A 16,725-nucleotide genomic window follows, 5' to 3' on the forward strand; every position below is an offset into this window, starting at 1 on the left:
ACGCGTAAGCCCTGGTGCTGCGCCTGCAATCGTGTCTATCTGCTTCTCCATGATTTTGTTGTTTTAATGAAGTATCAATAAATTTGTTAAATTTTATCGGAGCATCCAGTACTCTTTTTTTTCCTGATGTTCATTTCTCCAGACTCACTGGTTTGCTGCCGCTCCTGAGTTCCTCCAGTCCCTCTTTGCAACTGCCCTACCCCCCTCCTCTAAGTTGCCGCTGTCGCAGATTTACCCGCTGCACATCATCGGATTTCCTATCCCTCCTATATACTCACACGGAGGTGGATACAGAGGTGAATGCCGACCTAGATGCTGCCTTTCCTCGGAAGTTTACACAGACTCGGAACCAGCTATCGACTACACAGCGACTTCATCGCACACCGTTTAGCACGAGTCAGCCGACAGCAGTTCGTTTTTTGAGAGCTGAGGAACCATCAGTTTGAGGTGAGTCTGGCATATGATATGACATTCCAGTGTTCCCATTGTCTCCTACGATATCTGCATATTTACTTAACGCTGCTACCTGCCTACATACGAGTGTGTATCTAAAGTGACTTTATCCATTTGTTGTTTGGGGCCTTTGGGCAGTTGCATTGTACAACGATTATTGCTGTATATACCACGTTAGTGTGACTCACCTGACTGTTATCTTCCTCTGCTCATATTGTGAGTCTTGATGGGCCAGATGGATGGGCCCGTGGCTGGATTGGTAAAGGGCAGAGAGCTCCAGTCCGACTCAGACGCCAGCAAGGTGGAGGTGGAGTACTGGTTTGGGCTGGTATCATCAAAGATGAGCTTGTGGGGCCTTTTCGGGTTGAGGATGGAGTCAAGCTCAACTCCCAGTCCTACTGCCAGTTTCTGGAAGACACCTTCTTCAAGCAGTGGTACAGGAAGAAGACTGCATCCTTCAAGAAAAACATGATTTTCATGCAGGACAATGCTCCATCACACGCGTCCAAGTACTCCACAGCGTGGCTGGCAAGAAAGGGTATAAAAGAAGAAAATCTAATGACATGGCCTCCTTGTTCACCTGATCTGAACCCCATTGAGAACCTGTGGTCCATCATCAAATGTGAGATTTACAAGGAGGGAAAACAGTACACCTCTCTGAACAGTGTCTGGGAGGCTATGGTTGCTGCTGCATGCAATGTTGATGGTGAACAGATCAAAACACTGACAGAATCCATGGATGGCAGGCTTTTGAGTGTCCTTGCAAAGAAAGGTGGCTATATTGGTCACTGATTTGTTTTTGTTTTGTTTTTGAATGTCAGAAATGTATATTTGTGAATGTTGAGATGTTATATTGGTTTCACTGGTAAAAATAAATAATTGAAATGGGTATATATTTGTTTTTTGTTAAGTTGCCTAATAATTATGCACAGTAATAGTCACCTGCACACACATATATCCCCCTAAAATAGCTATAACTAAAAACAAACTAAAAACTACTTCCAAAACTATTCAGCTTTGATATTAATGAGTTTTGTGGGTTCATTGAGAACATGGTTGTTGTTCAATAATAAAATTAATCCTCAAAAATACAACTTGCCTAATAATTCTGCACTCCCTGTATACAAACACATATGACAGAATATCTTTAGGAAAGTCAGTGGCAAGGCAACATATAGGAGAACTGATATATAATACCTACCTCTCAATTAAAAAAAAAAAATGGTCCAATTTACTTGTATTATCAAATTTGCATCTTTCTCTTAGTATCCATTGTTGAAACATTTCATGACAGCATACTGAGGTAATGTGAGGAGTGTACACGTGTCTTGAGCACAATATTGCAGTGGTCTAGTATGTAGCAATTTTATACAATCTGTAGATGGAGCTTCAGAGTGTAGCAGCTGCAGCTAATGAGTCAAATATTTGGAGAGGATATGAGTGGGAATGTAACAAGTTTTAAGAATACCTTTCAATTGAATATTTGCTGCTCTCCTAAATACTATTGCCCTAGGCACAAACCTAGTCATACAGGGCACATTTTGGCCAAGCTAAGACACTTGGATTTCTCAGGCTTATGCTACCTTTCTTATATCTTGTTTTGAACAAGATAGTTTTGATTAAAACTTGATTCCCTTTATTTACACAAATGCCACAGGTTTACTTGGGTGCTGTGACGAATAACTGGGAAGTTAGCAACCAAATAGTCACTAAACAATTACAATTTAAGTGTAAACTTTCATGAATCAGATAGAGCAGCAGTTTTAAACATCTTTCCAATTTACTTCCATTAAAGGGCCATAATATCCAAATGTTTAAACACTTGAAAGTGATGCAGTATAGCTGTAAAAAGCTGACTAGAAAATATCTCCTGAACATCTCTATGTAAAAAAGAAAGATATTTTACCTCAAAAGTTCCTCAGTAGCCACCTCCCATTGTAAAGGATTTCTAAGCAGCATTTTAGTGTGTCTGTCCTGGGACATCTTAGGGGATGAGCCTCGTGCACTCTCATATTATTTCCCTATTCAGCTTACTATGAAATCTCATGAGAGTTAAGTCAAATCTCATGAGATCACAGTAAAAGAGTTCATGACCTCAGCACTGCTGATGCTGATTGGCTGCTGTTCATTTCTTCATTTTTTTTTTTACCTGCAGCTGGGAGCAGGTGAAGTATAACTTTTTACACAGAACTTACTCTGCTGAGCTGAGGAGATTGTGAGGTAAAATATCTTCCTTTTTTACATAGAGATGCTCAGGGATTATTTTCCTGTCAGCTTTTTACAGTTATACTGCATCAGTTTCAAGTGATTTAGCATATGAGTATTATGTCCCTTTAACAAAATTTGATGTCTTTTTTTTATTTACACTTTTTATGTCACCAGCTCAAACTGAGCAAGTGCCAGATTTCACAGAATATACGTATATGCATTTGTGATTGGTTGATGGCTGTCACATGATACAGGAGGAGTGGAAATAGACATAAATTTGAAATTTGTCAGAAAAAAATCTACTACCGATTTGAAGTTCAGACTAAGGTCCCGATGATCAAAAGTGCTACAAGGTGGCAAAATATTCCAAAATATCCATCTCTATGTCAAGCGAGCCTGTCAAAATATTCCAAGCTCCCAACATAGTGGCATAGCCGGGAGGCATTCACTATACATGCCATTGGTCGGCGATGCTGGCTATAGATAACACCCAGCATCGCCGTCCATATTGCCAATGTATAGTTAAAGGATCCTTTGAAACATAACTAGTGTGTCTAACCACTAATTCTAATACTCCTAAACTGAAGTACCCCATGATTGCAAACTAACACCACACTAATAAATATCTAAACTGCCACATACCCACCACAAGTATCTATCCTATTAACCTATTTAACCCACCACATACCCACTACAAGTATCTATCATATTAACCCCTATACCGGCAAATACCCACCCCAAGTATCTAAACTATTAACCCCTCACTGCAAGTATCTATCCTATTAAACCCTATACCGTCACATACCCACCGCAAGTATCTAAACTATTAACCCCTATTCTACCACATACCCACCGCAAGTATCTAAACTATTAACCCCTAGACCGCCACATACCCACCGCAAGTAGCTATCCTATTAACCCCTTTACCGCTACATACCAACCGCAAGTACTATCCTATTAGCCCCTATACCACCACATACCCACCACAAGTATATAAACTATTAACCCCTATACTGCCACATATTCACTGCAAATATCTTTACTATTAACTTCTATACCGCCACATCACCCACCACAAGTATCTAAACTATTGACCCCTATACCACCACATCCCCACCGCAAGTATCTATCCTATTATCCCCTATACTGACACATACCCACTGCAAGTATCTAAACTACTAACCCCTATACTGCCACATACCTCTTAGTCCCGGCTCCTGGCGCCGGGGGCCCATCTTCTTGGCGGCAGAGGACTTCAGTGGCCTCTTCCACTGCCTCCACTCTGCAATCTTCATCCACGTCAAGGCCCTCTTTGTCCCGGCCCATCTTCTTTTGTGTTTTTGTTTATTACTGCTAAATTGATAGCTTGGGAAAGCTAATTGTCTGTATATGATGCTACTGATTACCAATATTGAACTCAGTAGAAACTGAGCTATTTTAATAAGCAACAACAATGCAGATTTCTTTTTAACCCTAAGAGGGGACAGCATGGGAGTTCAGGGTGCGTGACTCTGTATACATGTTTAAAGGGACAGTATACACTCATTTTCATATAACTGCATGCAATAGACACTACTATAAAGAATAAGATGCACAGATACTGATATAAAAATCCAGTATAAAACTGTTTAAAAACTTACTTAGAAGCTCTCAGTTTAGCTCCGTTGAAAAGGTAGCTGGAAAGCCCACTGCAAGTGGCAAATAAGACACTCCCCCCCTCCCCCTTCTTTTGCATACGAAAAGACCATTTACACAAGCAGGAGCAAGCTGGAGAAGGTAGCTGACGGTATTCACATAAAACTTTGGGGCTTGGTTAGGAGTCTGAAAATCAGAGCAATGTTATTAAAGAATAAGCAAAACTATACATTTTTTTTCTAAAAAACCCTTTATGGGCTATATAAATAGATCATCTACAAAACATTTATGCAAAGAAAAAATGAGTGTATAATGTCCCTTTAACCCTTCAGCAGGAATAAGATACACAGTGCTTGAGGATCTTAATAAAAGAAAAATAGCCATAATTCAAAATTTTATATACTGTATATAAATAAATATATATATTTTCTGATAGAGCATATCATTTTTAGGAAAGTTTCCAATTGACATATTATCAAATTTACTTATTCTCTTCTTGTGTTGAATAGAATACCTAGGTAGTGTGCACCTGCCTTGAGAACTTGATGACAGCAATGTTTGTGCAAATGTATAACATGTCCCTTTAATATTAATATTGTATATTGGTGAAAATAAATGTCTGTGGTGTTTTTTGAACACTGATAGGTTTCTGTAATGCAGTAATGTTTGCTATTTTACTTACTGAATTATGGGTGCATTCACGAGTTACCGTGTTACGATCCGGATCCAAGAGAGTTGCACTAAAATAAAATTACATATTAGTAAGAGTTACCACGCTGCACTATGCTGTTCTGCCATTCAAGACTAAAACATTAAATATCACGAAGTGTGACAATGTATATATGGAATTTACCAGCCCTGTATTCTAATTAGGGTTGCCACCTCAGCCATTTTTTCCTGGACACTTATGAGTTACACATGCTGCAGGGTGCGCAGGGAGGAACATGAATAGTGCTGTCCAGGATCACTATTTGTGTGCTGTCTAGGGGTGCAATTCATGCCCCTCTCTGCACACCCTGCAGCATGTGTAACTCATTGAATGTCCAAGAAAACATAACCGAGGTGGCAACCTTAATTCCAATATACATTTTTCAACAAATTTGATAGGAAACTGACATAGCAAGATAGACAGACAGGTAGTAGGAAATAAAGACTGAAATCTACTGACAAGTCTGGCTAATGCATTAACTGAAATTTTATATAAATTTGCTGTTTCGAAAAGTGTCAGGCTTTTCTCGAGATGAAGACATTATTGGCAGAAAATAACTGGTCAGTAAAAACAAGTTGACATGAATGGAGACAAAGCGTTAATTTACATTCAGTACTATCCATATTGCGCTCTGATTCAAATTGATTGTAAAGAGATAACAAACAGTCATTGAGAAAGTATAATTTCTATTGAAAACACGTTTGCCTCTTTCAGGGGCAGCAGCAGCCATTGAGACACAATGAATAAAAATGAGAACACATCTCCAAAGTGCAGGGGAAGCCTTTATTTTCACATTATGGGCCAGATTACAAGTGGAGCGCAAACATTTGCACACGAGCGATAAGGGGTTTATCACTGGTGATTGCGCTTGTCAGGTTTCCCGCTGGTATTACGAATTGAAAGTAAACATGATCACTTGAGCACAATCGCAATTCACGCTAGAATGCTTACCGCGACTTCAGAGCTCTGGTTAACTGTTTCGCAAAACAAAAAATTTGCACAAAATACATTAGAAAGTACACTTGCACTCATAATAACACCATCTAATAAAAATTATTACAAAATTATTGCACACAAAAGTTATAGGGGCTCAAAGATATGAGGTCTCAGGTGTTAGAAAAAAAGCAGGCAAAGGGCTTTAACATTGAGATACATACATATACACTGTGTGCAGAATTATTAGGCAAATGAGTATTTTGACCACATCATCCTCTTTATGCATGTTGTCTTACTCCAAGCTGTATAGGCTCGAAAGCCTGCTACCAATTAAGCATATTAGGTGATGTGCATCTCTGTAATGAGAAGGGGTGTGGTCTAATGACATCAACACCCTATATCAGGTGTGCATAATTATTAGGCAACTTCCTTTCCTTTGGCAAAATGGGTCAAAAGAAGGACTTGACAGGCTCAGAAAAGTAAAAAATAGTGAGATATCTTGCAGAGGGATGCAGCACTCTTAAAATTGCAAAGCTTCTGAAGCGTGATCATCGAACAATCAAGCGTTTCATTCAAAATAGTCAACAGGGTTGCAAGAAGCGTGTGGAAAAACCAAGGCGCAAAATAACTGCCCATGAACTGAGAAAAGTCAAGCGTGCAGCTGCCAAGATGCCACTTGCCACCAGTTTGGCCATATTTCAGAGCTGCAACATCACTGGAGTGCCCAAAAGCACAAGGTGTGCAATACTCAGAGACATGGCCAAGGTAAGAAAGGCTGAAAGACGACCACCACTGAACAAGACACACAAGCTGAAACGTCAAGACTGGGCCAAGAAATATCTCAAGACTGATTTTTCTAAGGTTTTATGGACTGATGAAATGAGAGTGAGTCTTGATGGGCCAGATGGATGGGCCCGTGGCTGGATTGGTAAAGGGCAGAGAGCTCCAGTCCGACTCAGACGCCAGCAAGGTGGAGGTGGAGTACTGGTTTGGGCTGGTATCATCAAAGATGAGCTTGTGGGGCCTTTTCGGGAGTCAAGCTCAACTCCCAGTCCTACTGCCAGTTTCTGGAAGACACCTTCTTCAAGCAGTGGTACAGGAAGAAGTCTGCATCCTTCAAGAAAAACATGATTTTCATGCAGGACAATGCTCCATCACACGCGTCCAAGTACTCCACAGCGTGGCTGGCAAGAAAGGGTATAAAAGAAGAAAATCTAATGACATGGCCTCCTTGTTCACCTGATCTGAACCCCATTTAGAACCTGTGGTCCATCATCAAATGTGAGATTTACAAGGAGGGAAAACAGTACACCTCTCTGAACAGTGTTTGGGAGGCTGTGGTTGCTGCTGCACGCAATGTTGATGGTGAACAGATCAAAACACTGACAGAATCCATGGATGGCAGGCTTTTGAGTGTCCTTGCAAAGAAAGGTGGCTATATTGTCACTGATTTGTTTTTGTTTTGTTTTTGAATGTCAGAAATGTATATTTGTGAATGTTGAGATGTTATATTGGTTTCACTGGTAAAAATAAATAATTGAAATGGGTATATATTTGTTTTTTGTTAAGTTGCCTAATAATTATGCACAGTAATAGTCACCTGCACACACAGATATCCCCCTAAAATAGCTATAACTAAAAACAAACTAAACACTACTTCCAAAACTATTCAGCTTTGATATTAATGAGTTTTTTGGGTTCATTGAGAACATGGTTGTTGTTCAATAATAAAATTAATCCTCAAAAATACAACTTGCCTAATAATTCTGCACTCCCTGTACATATCTAAATATGTATTATGTATATGCATGTATATATATATATATACATTTGTATTTCTATGTGTATTTATGTATTTACAGACATATATACACATATAAACACATAAATACATATGTATACAATGTATAGACATATATATATATATATATATATATGTGTGTGTGTGAAAAGTAAAGATAAATTACCAGCGCTAAAAACTTAAATCTCAGTACATAGTTGTAGCAAAACCCGTATACCAGTGTCAAGAACAAATGTTTCAATATGAATCTTTCTAATCGTGCTGCTAGAAAATGATACAGTGTACCTATAGCACTGTTAAAGATTAAAAATGAACAAGAGGAGGTCAATATAATTCAGCGCACAGAAAGAGTATTAATACATCAAATTATAGTCCGATAAACTGCAATATTTCTAGTCCCATCAAGAAGCACACACTGGTAAATGGTTTTCTTCTTACCAGAAGTTGCCTTAATCCTATAAGGTAATATTTGTGCTTGACAATTAATCCTGAGCCACTTTTCCGGTCTCCTATTTTTCAAGCGTTGTACCAGTAGATGGGAAGAAACTTCCTGGTAGAAACTGTCAGCTCTTTGTATCCCCCAGGAGTATGGTTATATGGTAGTAATTATCAATGGAGTATTATGAAAAGACAAAGAAGACTTGCATAGTGTAATACTGTCAGAAAAATAATTTATTTAAAGATAAAACAATTTGCACTCACATTTAGTGCCCTCAATCCTTAATGAGGTAAGCATTCAGGCACATCAATCCATTAATCCCATATGAATATGTGAAGCTGTTGTGTTCTCCTCTGTTCTCTGAGGTCTAGATGTAAATGAATTCCCACAGGGTTCCCTCTATTTGGGAGCTTTCAAAAGTCACACTGTATAGTATACAGAGTTTTAACCCCTTTTATTGGGTAATTTAAAAAGATGGTTTTTTTTGGACGATACCAACTCACATTTGAATAAAATAGTCTCCTAGGGGTCTATGTAAATGATGTGTCAGACATATACTGATACTATAGAGCCCCAGGGCAACGGTAATTCACAATTAATAACAAAAATTTATCCGAAAATAGTGAATAAAAGCAATGACAATTTAAAAAATTGGTGAATAAATAAAACCACTGCAAGTTGCTAGTTGCGTAGTGCAAGTACTGTACACCCACTTCAATAATCCTTACGCATTTCGAAGTGTAAATATACTTATTCGTCAGAGGTGAAGATTGTGTACAGCAAGACCGGCTTTAGATTTAAAGGGTGATGAAGTGGGCGTATTTTTTCGTTACGCGTGACGTCACTACGTCACGTAACCCCGGCAGCCTGTAGTGGTTATTGTTACATACGTTCTCATGGAGATGCTGGCTAATACGTTTTGCCTGATAACTATTGCGCCTATCAGTCATTTTGTTTACTGGTTACTATGGAAACCTGGTTATAATCACAATCTGACCCAAACTGTACTCCGTGACTTCTATTTATGTCTCGGCTATATTGGATAAAGGTGTAATTGTTAAGGTATCTAGAAGTACAAAAATTTTTAGCATACATTGTGCTTCAATTGGACGCTTTCCCAGCACCCTAGCGGGTATCTTATCACTAGTTTCCCTTTTATCCCTAATTCTATGGGGAAATTCTGGATAAGAAATAAAAGGGGAATAGTGTGAAACATACTGAACAATATGTATGAATATAAAACTTGCATATATGTGTTAATATCGTTTCTTAATGTATTGATTGTTTGGGTTAGCCCCTTCTCTTTATAGATAATGGGACCTCACTTCTACATATATCAATTGATAATATTGATGTTGTTTTCTGGTTACCCTATTCTTATAACTACATATATGTGTCTATGATCTCTATCTGGATCTATTCTAATTTTGATTTATTTATAGAAAAGCTGCAAATGAAATGAAATCTTCATTTAGGCCTGTAGGAGTCATAGTGCCCATAAAGTGGATCCAGAATGTTTCTCTTTGTCGTAATCTCTGAAATCTATCTCCTCCCCGTTGTGGTAATGAGACATGTTCTAGAATAGTCCCTTTTAGAAATTTCGGATCTTGGTGAAATTTCTTAAAATGTCGGGATAGCCTATAGCCTTTAAACCCTTTCTCTATATTTTTAATATGATCTAAGAGACGTTTCTTGTATGGTCGTTTAGTACGCACAATATACTGTAATTTACAGGAACATTCTAATAGGTAAACTACAAATGTTGTCTTACAATTGATCAACCTGTTTACTGTACAACTTTTCTTTGAAAAGGCATTTGATACAATTGTTTTTGTGTTTTTTTTTGGTCATAGGCGTGTTCACAACCTTTGCAATTGAGTCTGTTACATTTAAAAAACCCTTTTCTTGTATTGGTTAACCAATTCTGGGCATTTGATTTCTGTTTGAGTTGGCTGGGTGCCAGCATTTGTTTGAAATTCCTATTCTTTCTAAAAATTACTTTTGGTGCATTTCCAATACACTTTTTTTTAGGAATTTGTCCTGTTGTAGGATAGGCCAATATTTATTTAGGATTTTTTTCATTTCTGGTGCGGCTTCATTATATGTAGTTATCATATTTAAGTTTCTATTGGTGTTCTTTTGATTTCTTTCCTCTACCATCTTTTTCTGATAATTTTTACCATTCATTAGTAAAGTTTGTCTTTCCAAATTTTTTACTGTATTTAGATATTTTTTTATTCATTTTCTGGGATATTTCTTCTGAATTAGTTTGTTTTCAAGAATTTCTGCTTCTTAATTATAATCGCTCAATTTGGTGCAATTCCTTCTAAGGCATTTAAATTGCCCATAGGGGATATTATTAATCCATGGTTGATAATGACTGCTGTCAGCTCTTAGATATCCATTACAGTCAGTCTCCTTTCTGTATAATTTAGTTAATATTTGGTCTTTTTCGTGAAATAGAATTAAATCTAAAAATTCTATATCTGTGTCTGATATTTTCGTAGTGAATTGAAAATTCATCAGATTGGTATTTAAGTAGTTGATAAAGTTCGTACATATAGATTCCTCTCCATTCCATATAACCACAATGTCATCAATATATCTCCCCCACCATATGACATTGTCTGCAAATGGGTTGTTATTATAAATAAATTCTTGTTCCCACCTCCCCATATATAAATTGGCATAACTTGGAGCCATGGTTGTCCCATGTTTCATTTACATCTAGACCTCAGAGAACAGAGGCGAACACAACAGCTTCACATATTCATATGGGATTAATGGATTAATGTGCCTGAATGCTTACCTCAGAAAGAAGTTGGATATTCCGGCAGCGCTAACTTGAGATTTGACCTAAAGCTCCCTTACAATTGGGTCCCTAGTTACTCAGTGAAAATCTAACAGAAACAGTAAATGTGTAAGGAGCGCCTAACTGAAAGGCAAGGTCAGCACGAGTAGGCCAGGATCAAATGCAAAATGGGTCGTAAATGAATGTAGGAAGAGGTATAAATAGCATATAAAATGTCAATTTAATCTCTGAGTTAAAAATAGGTCTATGTAAGTTAAAATAGGTTTACATAAGCATATGATACAAATACATTTAATAACATGGATCCATGGTACAATTAATAAAAACAAAAACAGATGACAAATATGAATAAAAACAGATGGGAAATATGAATAACAATATGAATAAAAACAGATGCCGATAATATAATCAGTTTTAAAAAAACAATCAGTTTTAAAAACCATGGTGACCGCTCCGGGGTCTAAAATGATTTGGGATAGTCAGTGCTCCTGTGTTAAATGCTCGTCTAGGTGACTAAAAAACTTTAATGATACCAAATCCAATAGTTCAAAAGTCTAAAAAGAATCCAATGATCCAACTGATCCAATTTGTGTTGGTTATTCCAATTAGGACAAAAGTGAAAATAAAAATAAAAAATAAAAATATCTAGAAAGTGTGTTCAATGATGATGATAAAGTTGTGAAAAAATTGTGAAAAAAATGCTCAAAATATATCCAAAAATATCAAAAAAATATGGTGTAGAAAGAAATAGTGTTCAGATTATTCCTCAAATGTGGTGTGGATTACAAACCAAAATGTAAATATAAAACAAAAAACACATCAGTGTTGGTGAAATTCTTGATAGTGCTCAGCTATAAGCAAAAAGAACCAAAAACTCCAAACCTGTGAAAAAAGAAATAGTACAACATAGAGCAGTAACATTTTAGATTAATATATTGTACTGTATACTGTAATATATTGAAATATAACTCACCATATAGGTCAACGCGTTTCGGCCCACCAATAGGGCCTTTTTCAAGACTGGTATACAGTGAGTAAAAGTGTGCAATTTATATGTTTGATTCACAAAATGGCGCCAAAAAGTGTTTGAATTGCGCTCATTTTCTGACCCTATGACCCGGATGTGCATTGTGGGACCGGATGTGTAATCTTATTCTGCCAGCTACGTTATGTAATGACCCTATATTTATTGCTTAGGGATTCATAGTAGTGTCCTTTTGTTTATAATTATTTTCTCTTAGATATTATTATTTGAATTGTGATCTTTGTCCCTTTCAGTAAAATTGAGGCCAGAAGTTTAGTGTTACCGCTAGACCGGATATGATCTATTGTGGGTAAAAACCGGAAGTGAGTCTTCTGTGCCAAACCGGAAGTGAGGCTTCTGCGCCAAACCGGAAGTCGTGATGGGTAAATGCGGGCCGGAAGTGTGAAACCGGATGTTTATGTTTTCCGGATAGTTGGCTAATACCTCTGTGGGATTTATCGAATCCGTATGATCTCATTGGGAAATATTATTGGTGTAAACAACAATAGCCCAAGGGTGTTAGTTTCAAGTCTACATTTTTGCCTATGTATAATGGTACGGGATGGTCGATTGTTTCGCCAATTATTTTCTCGTCTAACGTTAGTATTGACCCAGGGGAGATGCCATTACTTCCGGTTTTAGTGGATATTTATATTAGTTGCTAGTGTGAATCAGGGTTTTTCCAGTATACCTATATACTGTCTGTTTGTTTAATAAGCATTACATTTTCGACCATAATGATATAGAAATGGTAAACAGTCGAAAATTCCCTATCTAAAATTGTGTCTAATAGTAACTGATAGGCTGGAAGGGTATAGAATGATTCTATATTAACAAAGGTAAATTTGAAGCTATAGCCCATGCTTATTCAAAGACAATCTTCCAATCTGACAATCTGGATATCCAACTTCATGTTGTTGTGATTGTGTGGAAGAAGATCAATGTAAATGGCTATATCTGTTATCCCCAAGCTAAGGTTGTATTTAGAATAGTTCATACACCCTATCAATTTACATATTTGGTATATATCCAGAGGGCTATATAGACAAGGATGTTACATAAGGTGGGGGTCTTATGGGCTGAGACGGACTAAGAATAATATATGTACAAAATATATCGAATAATAATCATGTATAGATTAGATTAAAATCGTAGATTGATTAAAAAATACAGTTGTGTTAAGATCAGTTTATGGCTAGAAAGTTCCAATAAATATAATAGAGATCGGTGCATGTAAGATGTGGCCTTCTTAATAGTGTGTGACTAGTTAAGGATAAAAATCTAAGAATATATAAAATTATGTAAAAAAATATAATTATATCCAACATACGAGATAGATTGCATATATTGGTATCCAAAGTCCACCAACTATTAAGGGTTGATCATTCTAGGAACCTAGCTAATCTAGGTCCCATATCATTTTAGACCCCGGAGCGGTCACCATTGTTTTTAAAACTGATTGTTTTTTTAAAACTGATTATATTGTCGGCATCTGTTTTTATTCATATTGTTATTCATATTTACCATCTGTTTTTATTCATATTTGTCATCTGTTTTTGTTTTTATTAATTGTACCATGGATTCATGTTATTAAATGTATTTGTATCATATGCTTATGTAAACCTATTTTAACTTACATAGACCTATTTTTAACTCAGAGATTAAATTGACATTTTATATGCTATTTATACCTCTTCCTACATTCATTTACGACCCATTTTGCATTTGATCCTGGCCTACTCGTGCTGACCTTGCCTTTCAGTTAGGCGCTCCTTACACATTTACTGTTTCTGTTAGATTTTCACTGGGTAACTAGGGACCCAATTGTAAGGGAGCTTTAGGTCTAATCTCAAGTTAGCGCTGCCGGAATATCCAACTTCTTTCTATACACAAGCTATCTCTAGTTGTTCCCATTGCTGCTTTCTTGAACTATCCTTTATTTTATATACACTTAAAAACAACATTTTGTAAATTTTAGAACTCTTCTTTGTCTCATAAGATCTTAAAGGGACAGTTTACTCAAAAAATTTCTCCCCTTTAATTTGTTCCCAATGATCCACTTTACCTGCTGGAGTGTATTAAATTGTTTACAAATAGCTCCTTTACCCTTATATTGGCATTTGAAATTGCTCACAGCCTCATCTTAGCACCTAACATGTTTAACATCACACACTCTATGAGGAAAGATATCACTTTAGATATCAACACCTATACCACTTCAGAAAACCCAGATGGCTCAGATATAGTTGATTATATTTTGATTTTTAAAAATCTGGAAAAACTTTTAATACAAGAAGTGAAATATAAAGCAGAGATCACTTTTCTTAAAAAAGCCTCACTTCCGGTTTGGCGCAGAATCCGGTTTTTACCCACAATAGATCATATCCAGTCTAGCGGTAACACTAAACTTCCGGTCTGGCCTCAATTTTACTGAAAGGGACAAAGATCACAATTCAAATAATAATATCTAAGAGAAAATAATTATAAACAAAAGGACACTACTATGAATCCCTAAGCAATAAATATAGGGTCATTACATAACGTAGCTGGCAGAATAAGATTACACATCCGGTCCCACAATGCACATCCGGGTCATAGGGTCAGAAAATGAGCGCAATTCAAACACTTTTTGGCGCCATTTGGCGAATCAAACATATAAATTGCACACTTTTACTCACTGTATACCAGTCTTGAAAAAGGCCCTATTGGTGGGCCGAAACGCGTTGACCTATATGGTGAGTTATATTTCAATATATTACAGTTAATCTAAAACGTTACTGCTCTATGTTGTACTATTTATTTTTTCACAGGTTTGGAGTTTTTGGTTCTTTTTGCTTATAGCTGAGCACTATCAAGAATTTCACCAACACTGATGTGTTTTTTGTTTTATATTTACATTTTGGTTTGTAATCCACACCACATTTAAGGAATAATCTGAACACTATTTCTTTCTACACCATATTTTTTTGATATTTTTGGATATATTTTGAGCATTTTTTTCACAATTTTTTTTACAACTTTATCATCATCATTGAACACACTTTCTAGATATTTTTATTTTTTATTTTTATTTTCACTTTTGTCCTAATTGGAATAACCAGCACAAATTGGATCAGTTGGATCATTGGATTCTTTTTAGACTTTTGAACTATTGGATTTGGTATCATTAAAGTTTTTTAGTCACCTAGACGAGCATTTAACACAGGAGCACTGACTATCCCATATCATTTTAGACCCCGGAGCGGTCACCATTGTTTTTAAAACTGATTGTTTTTTTAAAACTGATTATATTGTCGGCATCTGTTTTTATTCATATTGTTATTCATATTTACCATCTGTTTTTATTCATATTTGTCATCTGTTTTTGTTTTTATTAATTGTACCATGGATTCATGTTATTAAATATATTTGTATCATATGCTTATGTAAACCTATTTTAACTTACATAGACCTATTTTTAACTCAGAGATTAAATTGACATTTTATATGCTATTTATACCTCTTCCTACATTCATTTACGACCCATTTTGCATTTGATCCTGGCCTACTCGTGCTGACCTTGCCTTTCAGTTAGGCGCTCCTTACACATTTACTGAATGCTTACCTCATTAAGGATTGAGGGCACTAAATGTGAGTGCAAATTGTTTTATCTTTAAATTAATTATTTTTCTGACAGTATTACACTATGCAAGTCTTCTTTGTCTTTTCATAATACTCCATTGAGAATTACTACCATATAACCATACTCCTGGGGGATACAAAGAGCTGACAGTTTCTACCAGGAAGTTTCTTCCCATCTACTGGTACAACGCTTGAAAAATAGTCGAGGAGAAAAATAGAAAACCGGAAAAGTGGCTCAGGATTAATTGTCAAGAAGAAACACTACCTCATAGGATTGAGGTAACTTCTGGTAAGAAGAAAACCATTTACCAATCACAGTGTGTGCTTCTTGATGGGACTAGAAATATTGCAGTTTATCGGACTACAATTTGATTGATGTATTAATACTCTTTCTGTGCGCTGAATTATATTTATCTCCTCTTGTTCTTTTATATATATATATATATATATATATATATATATATATATATATATATATGTATATACAGTCTCCATCGTAGAAAAGGCACTCACTGGACTTTAACAAAATGTCATATTTTATTTCCAAAAAGTATTACAAAGACATAGCGTTTCAGTGTTTTATAAACACCTTTGTCAAATGTCAAAAGGCACAAAACAGAACGTGTCCCCCAAAAAAACTACTAACATTATATTCCAATACCCACCTTATATACATTTTAAAACACGGCCCGCTTCATCACGTCAACTCGGAATGACATCATCACGCTACAGCATAAGCGCGATGTGTCACAGTGAATTGATTGGCCCTTGGTTTCCATAGAAACCATATACACAAATGCGTAATCGCATCACCAGCCACACAAGACATCGCTGTATAAACAACAGCGCAAAGAGCAAATATCCCATCGGAAGTGCATTTGGAGCCCTTATGTAATATTCATTTTTAATAAAGGCTTTAACTATGTATTTACTGTAAATATTAACATAGCAGAATATGTTCTATGTATTTTAAAATATATATTCATATATATATATATATATATATATATATACACAACAAAATAGTTCAAAACCCTCAGCGCTCGGACTCCAGCTCCTACCTATGGCGTTTCTTGAGCGTCGACAC

At 36.3% G+C, this 16,725-nt stretch overlaps 1 protein-coding gene across 1 annotated transcript in view; it reads right to left on the reverse strand.

Moving 5' to 3' along the window:
- Positions 1 to 16,725, reverse strand: part of LOC128663182 (uncharacterized) — an 82,254-nt gene that overhangs the window by 45,358 nt on the left and 20,171 nt on the right. The window contains exon 3 of the mRNA XM_053717385.1: positions 4,979 to 5,036. Within this exon, the coding sequence (XP_053573360.1) occupies positions 4,979 to 5,036 (58 nt within the window). The remainder of the gene's footprint in view (positions 1 to 4,978; positions 5,037 to 16,725) is intronic.

This window comes from Bombina bombina, chromosome 6, assembly GCF_027579735.1.
Source record: "Bombina bombina isolate aBomBom1 chromosome 6, aBomBom1.pri, whole genome shotgun sequence".
NCBI classification, from domain to species: Eukaryota; Metazoa; Chordata; class Amphibia; order Anura; family Bombinatoridae; genus Bombina; species Bombina bombina.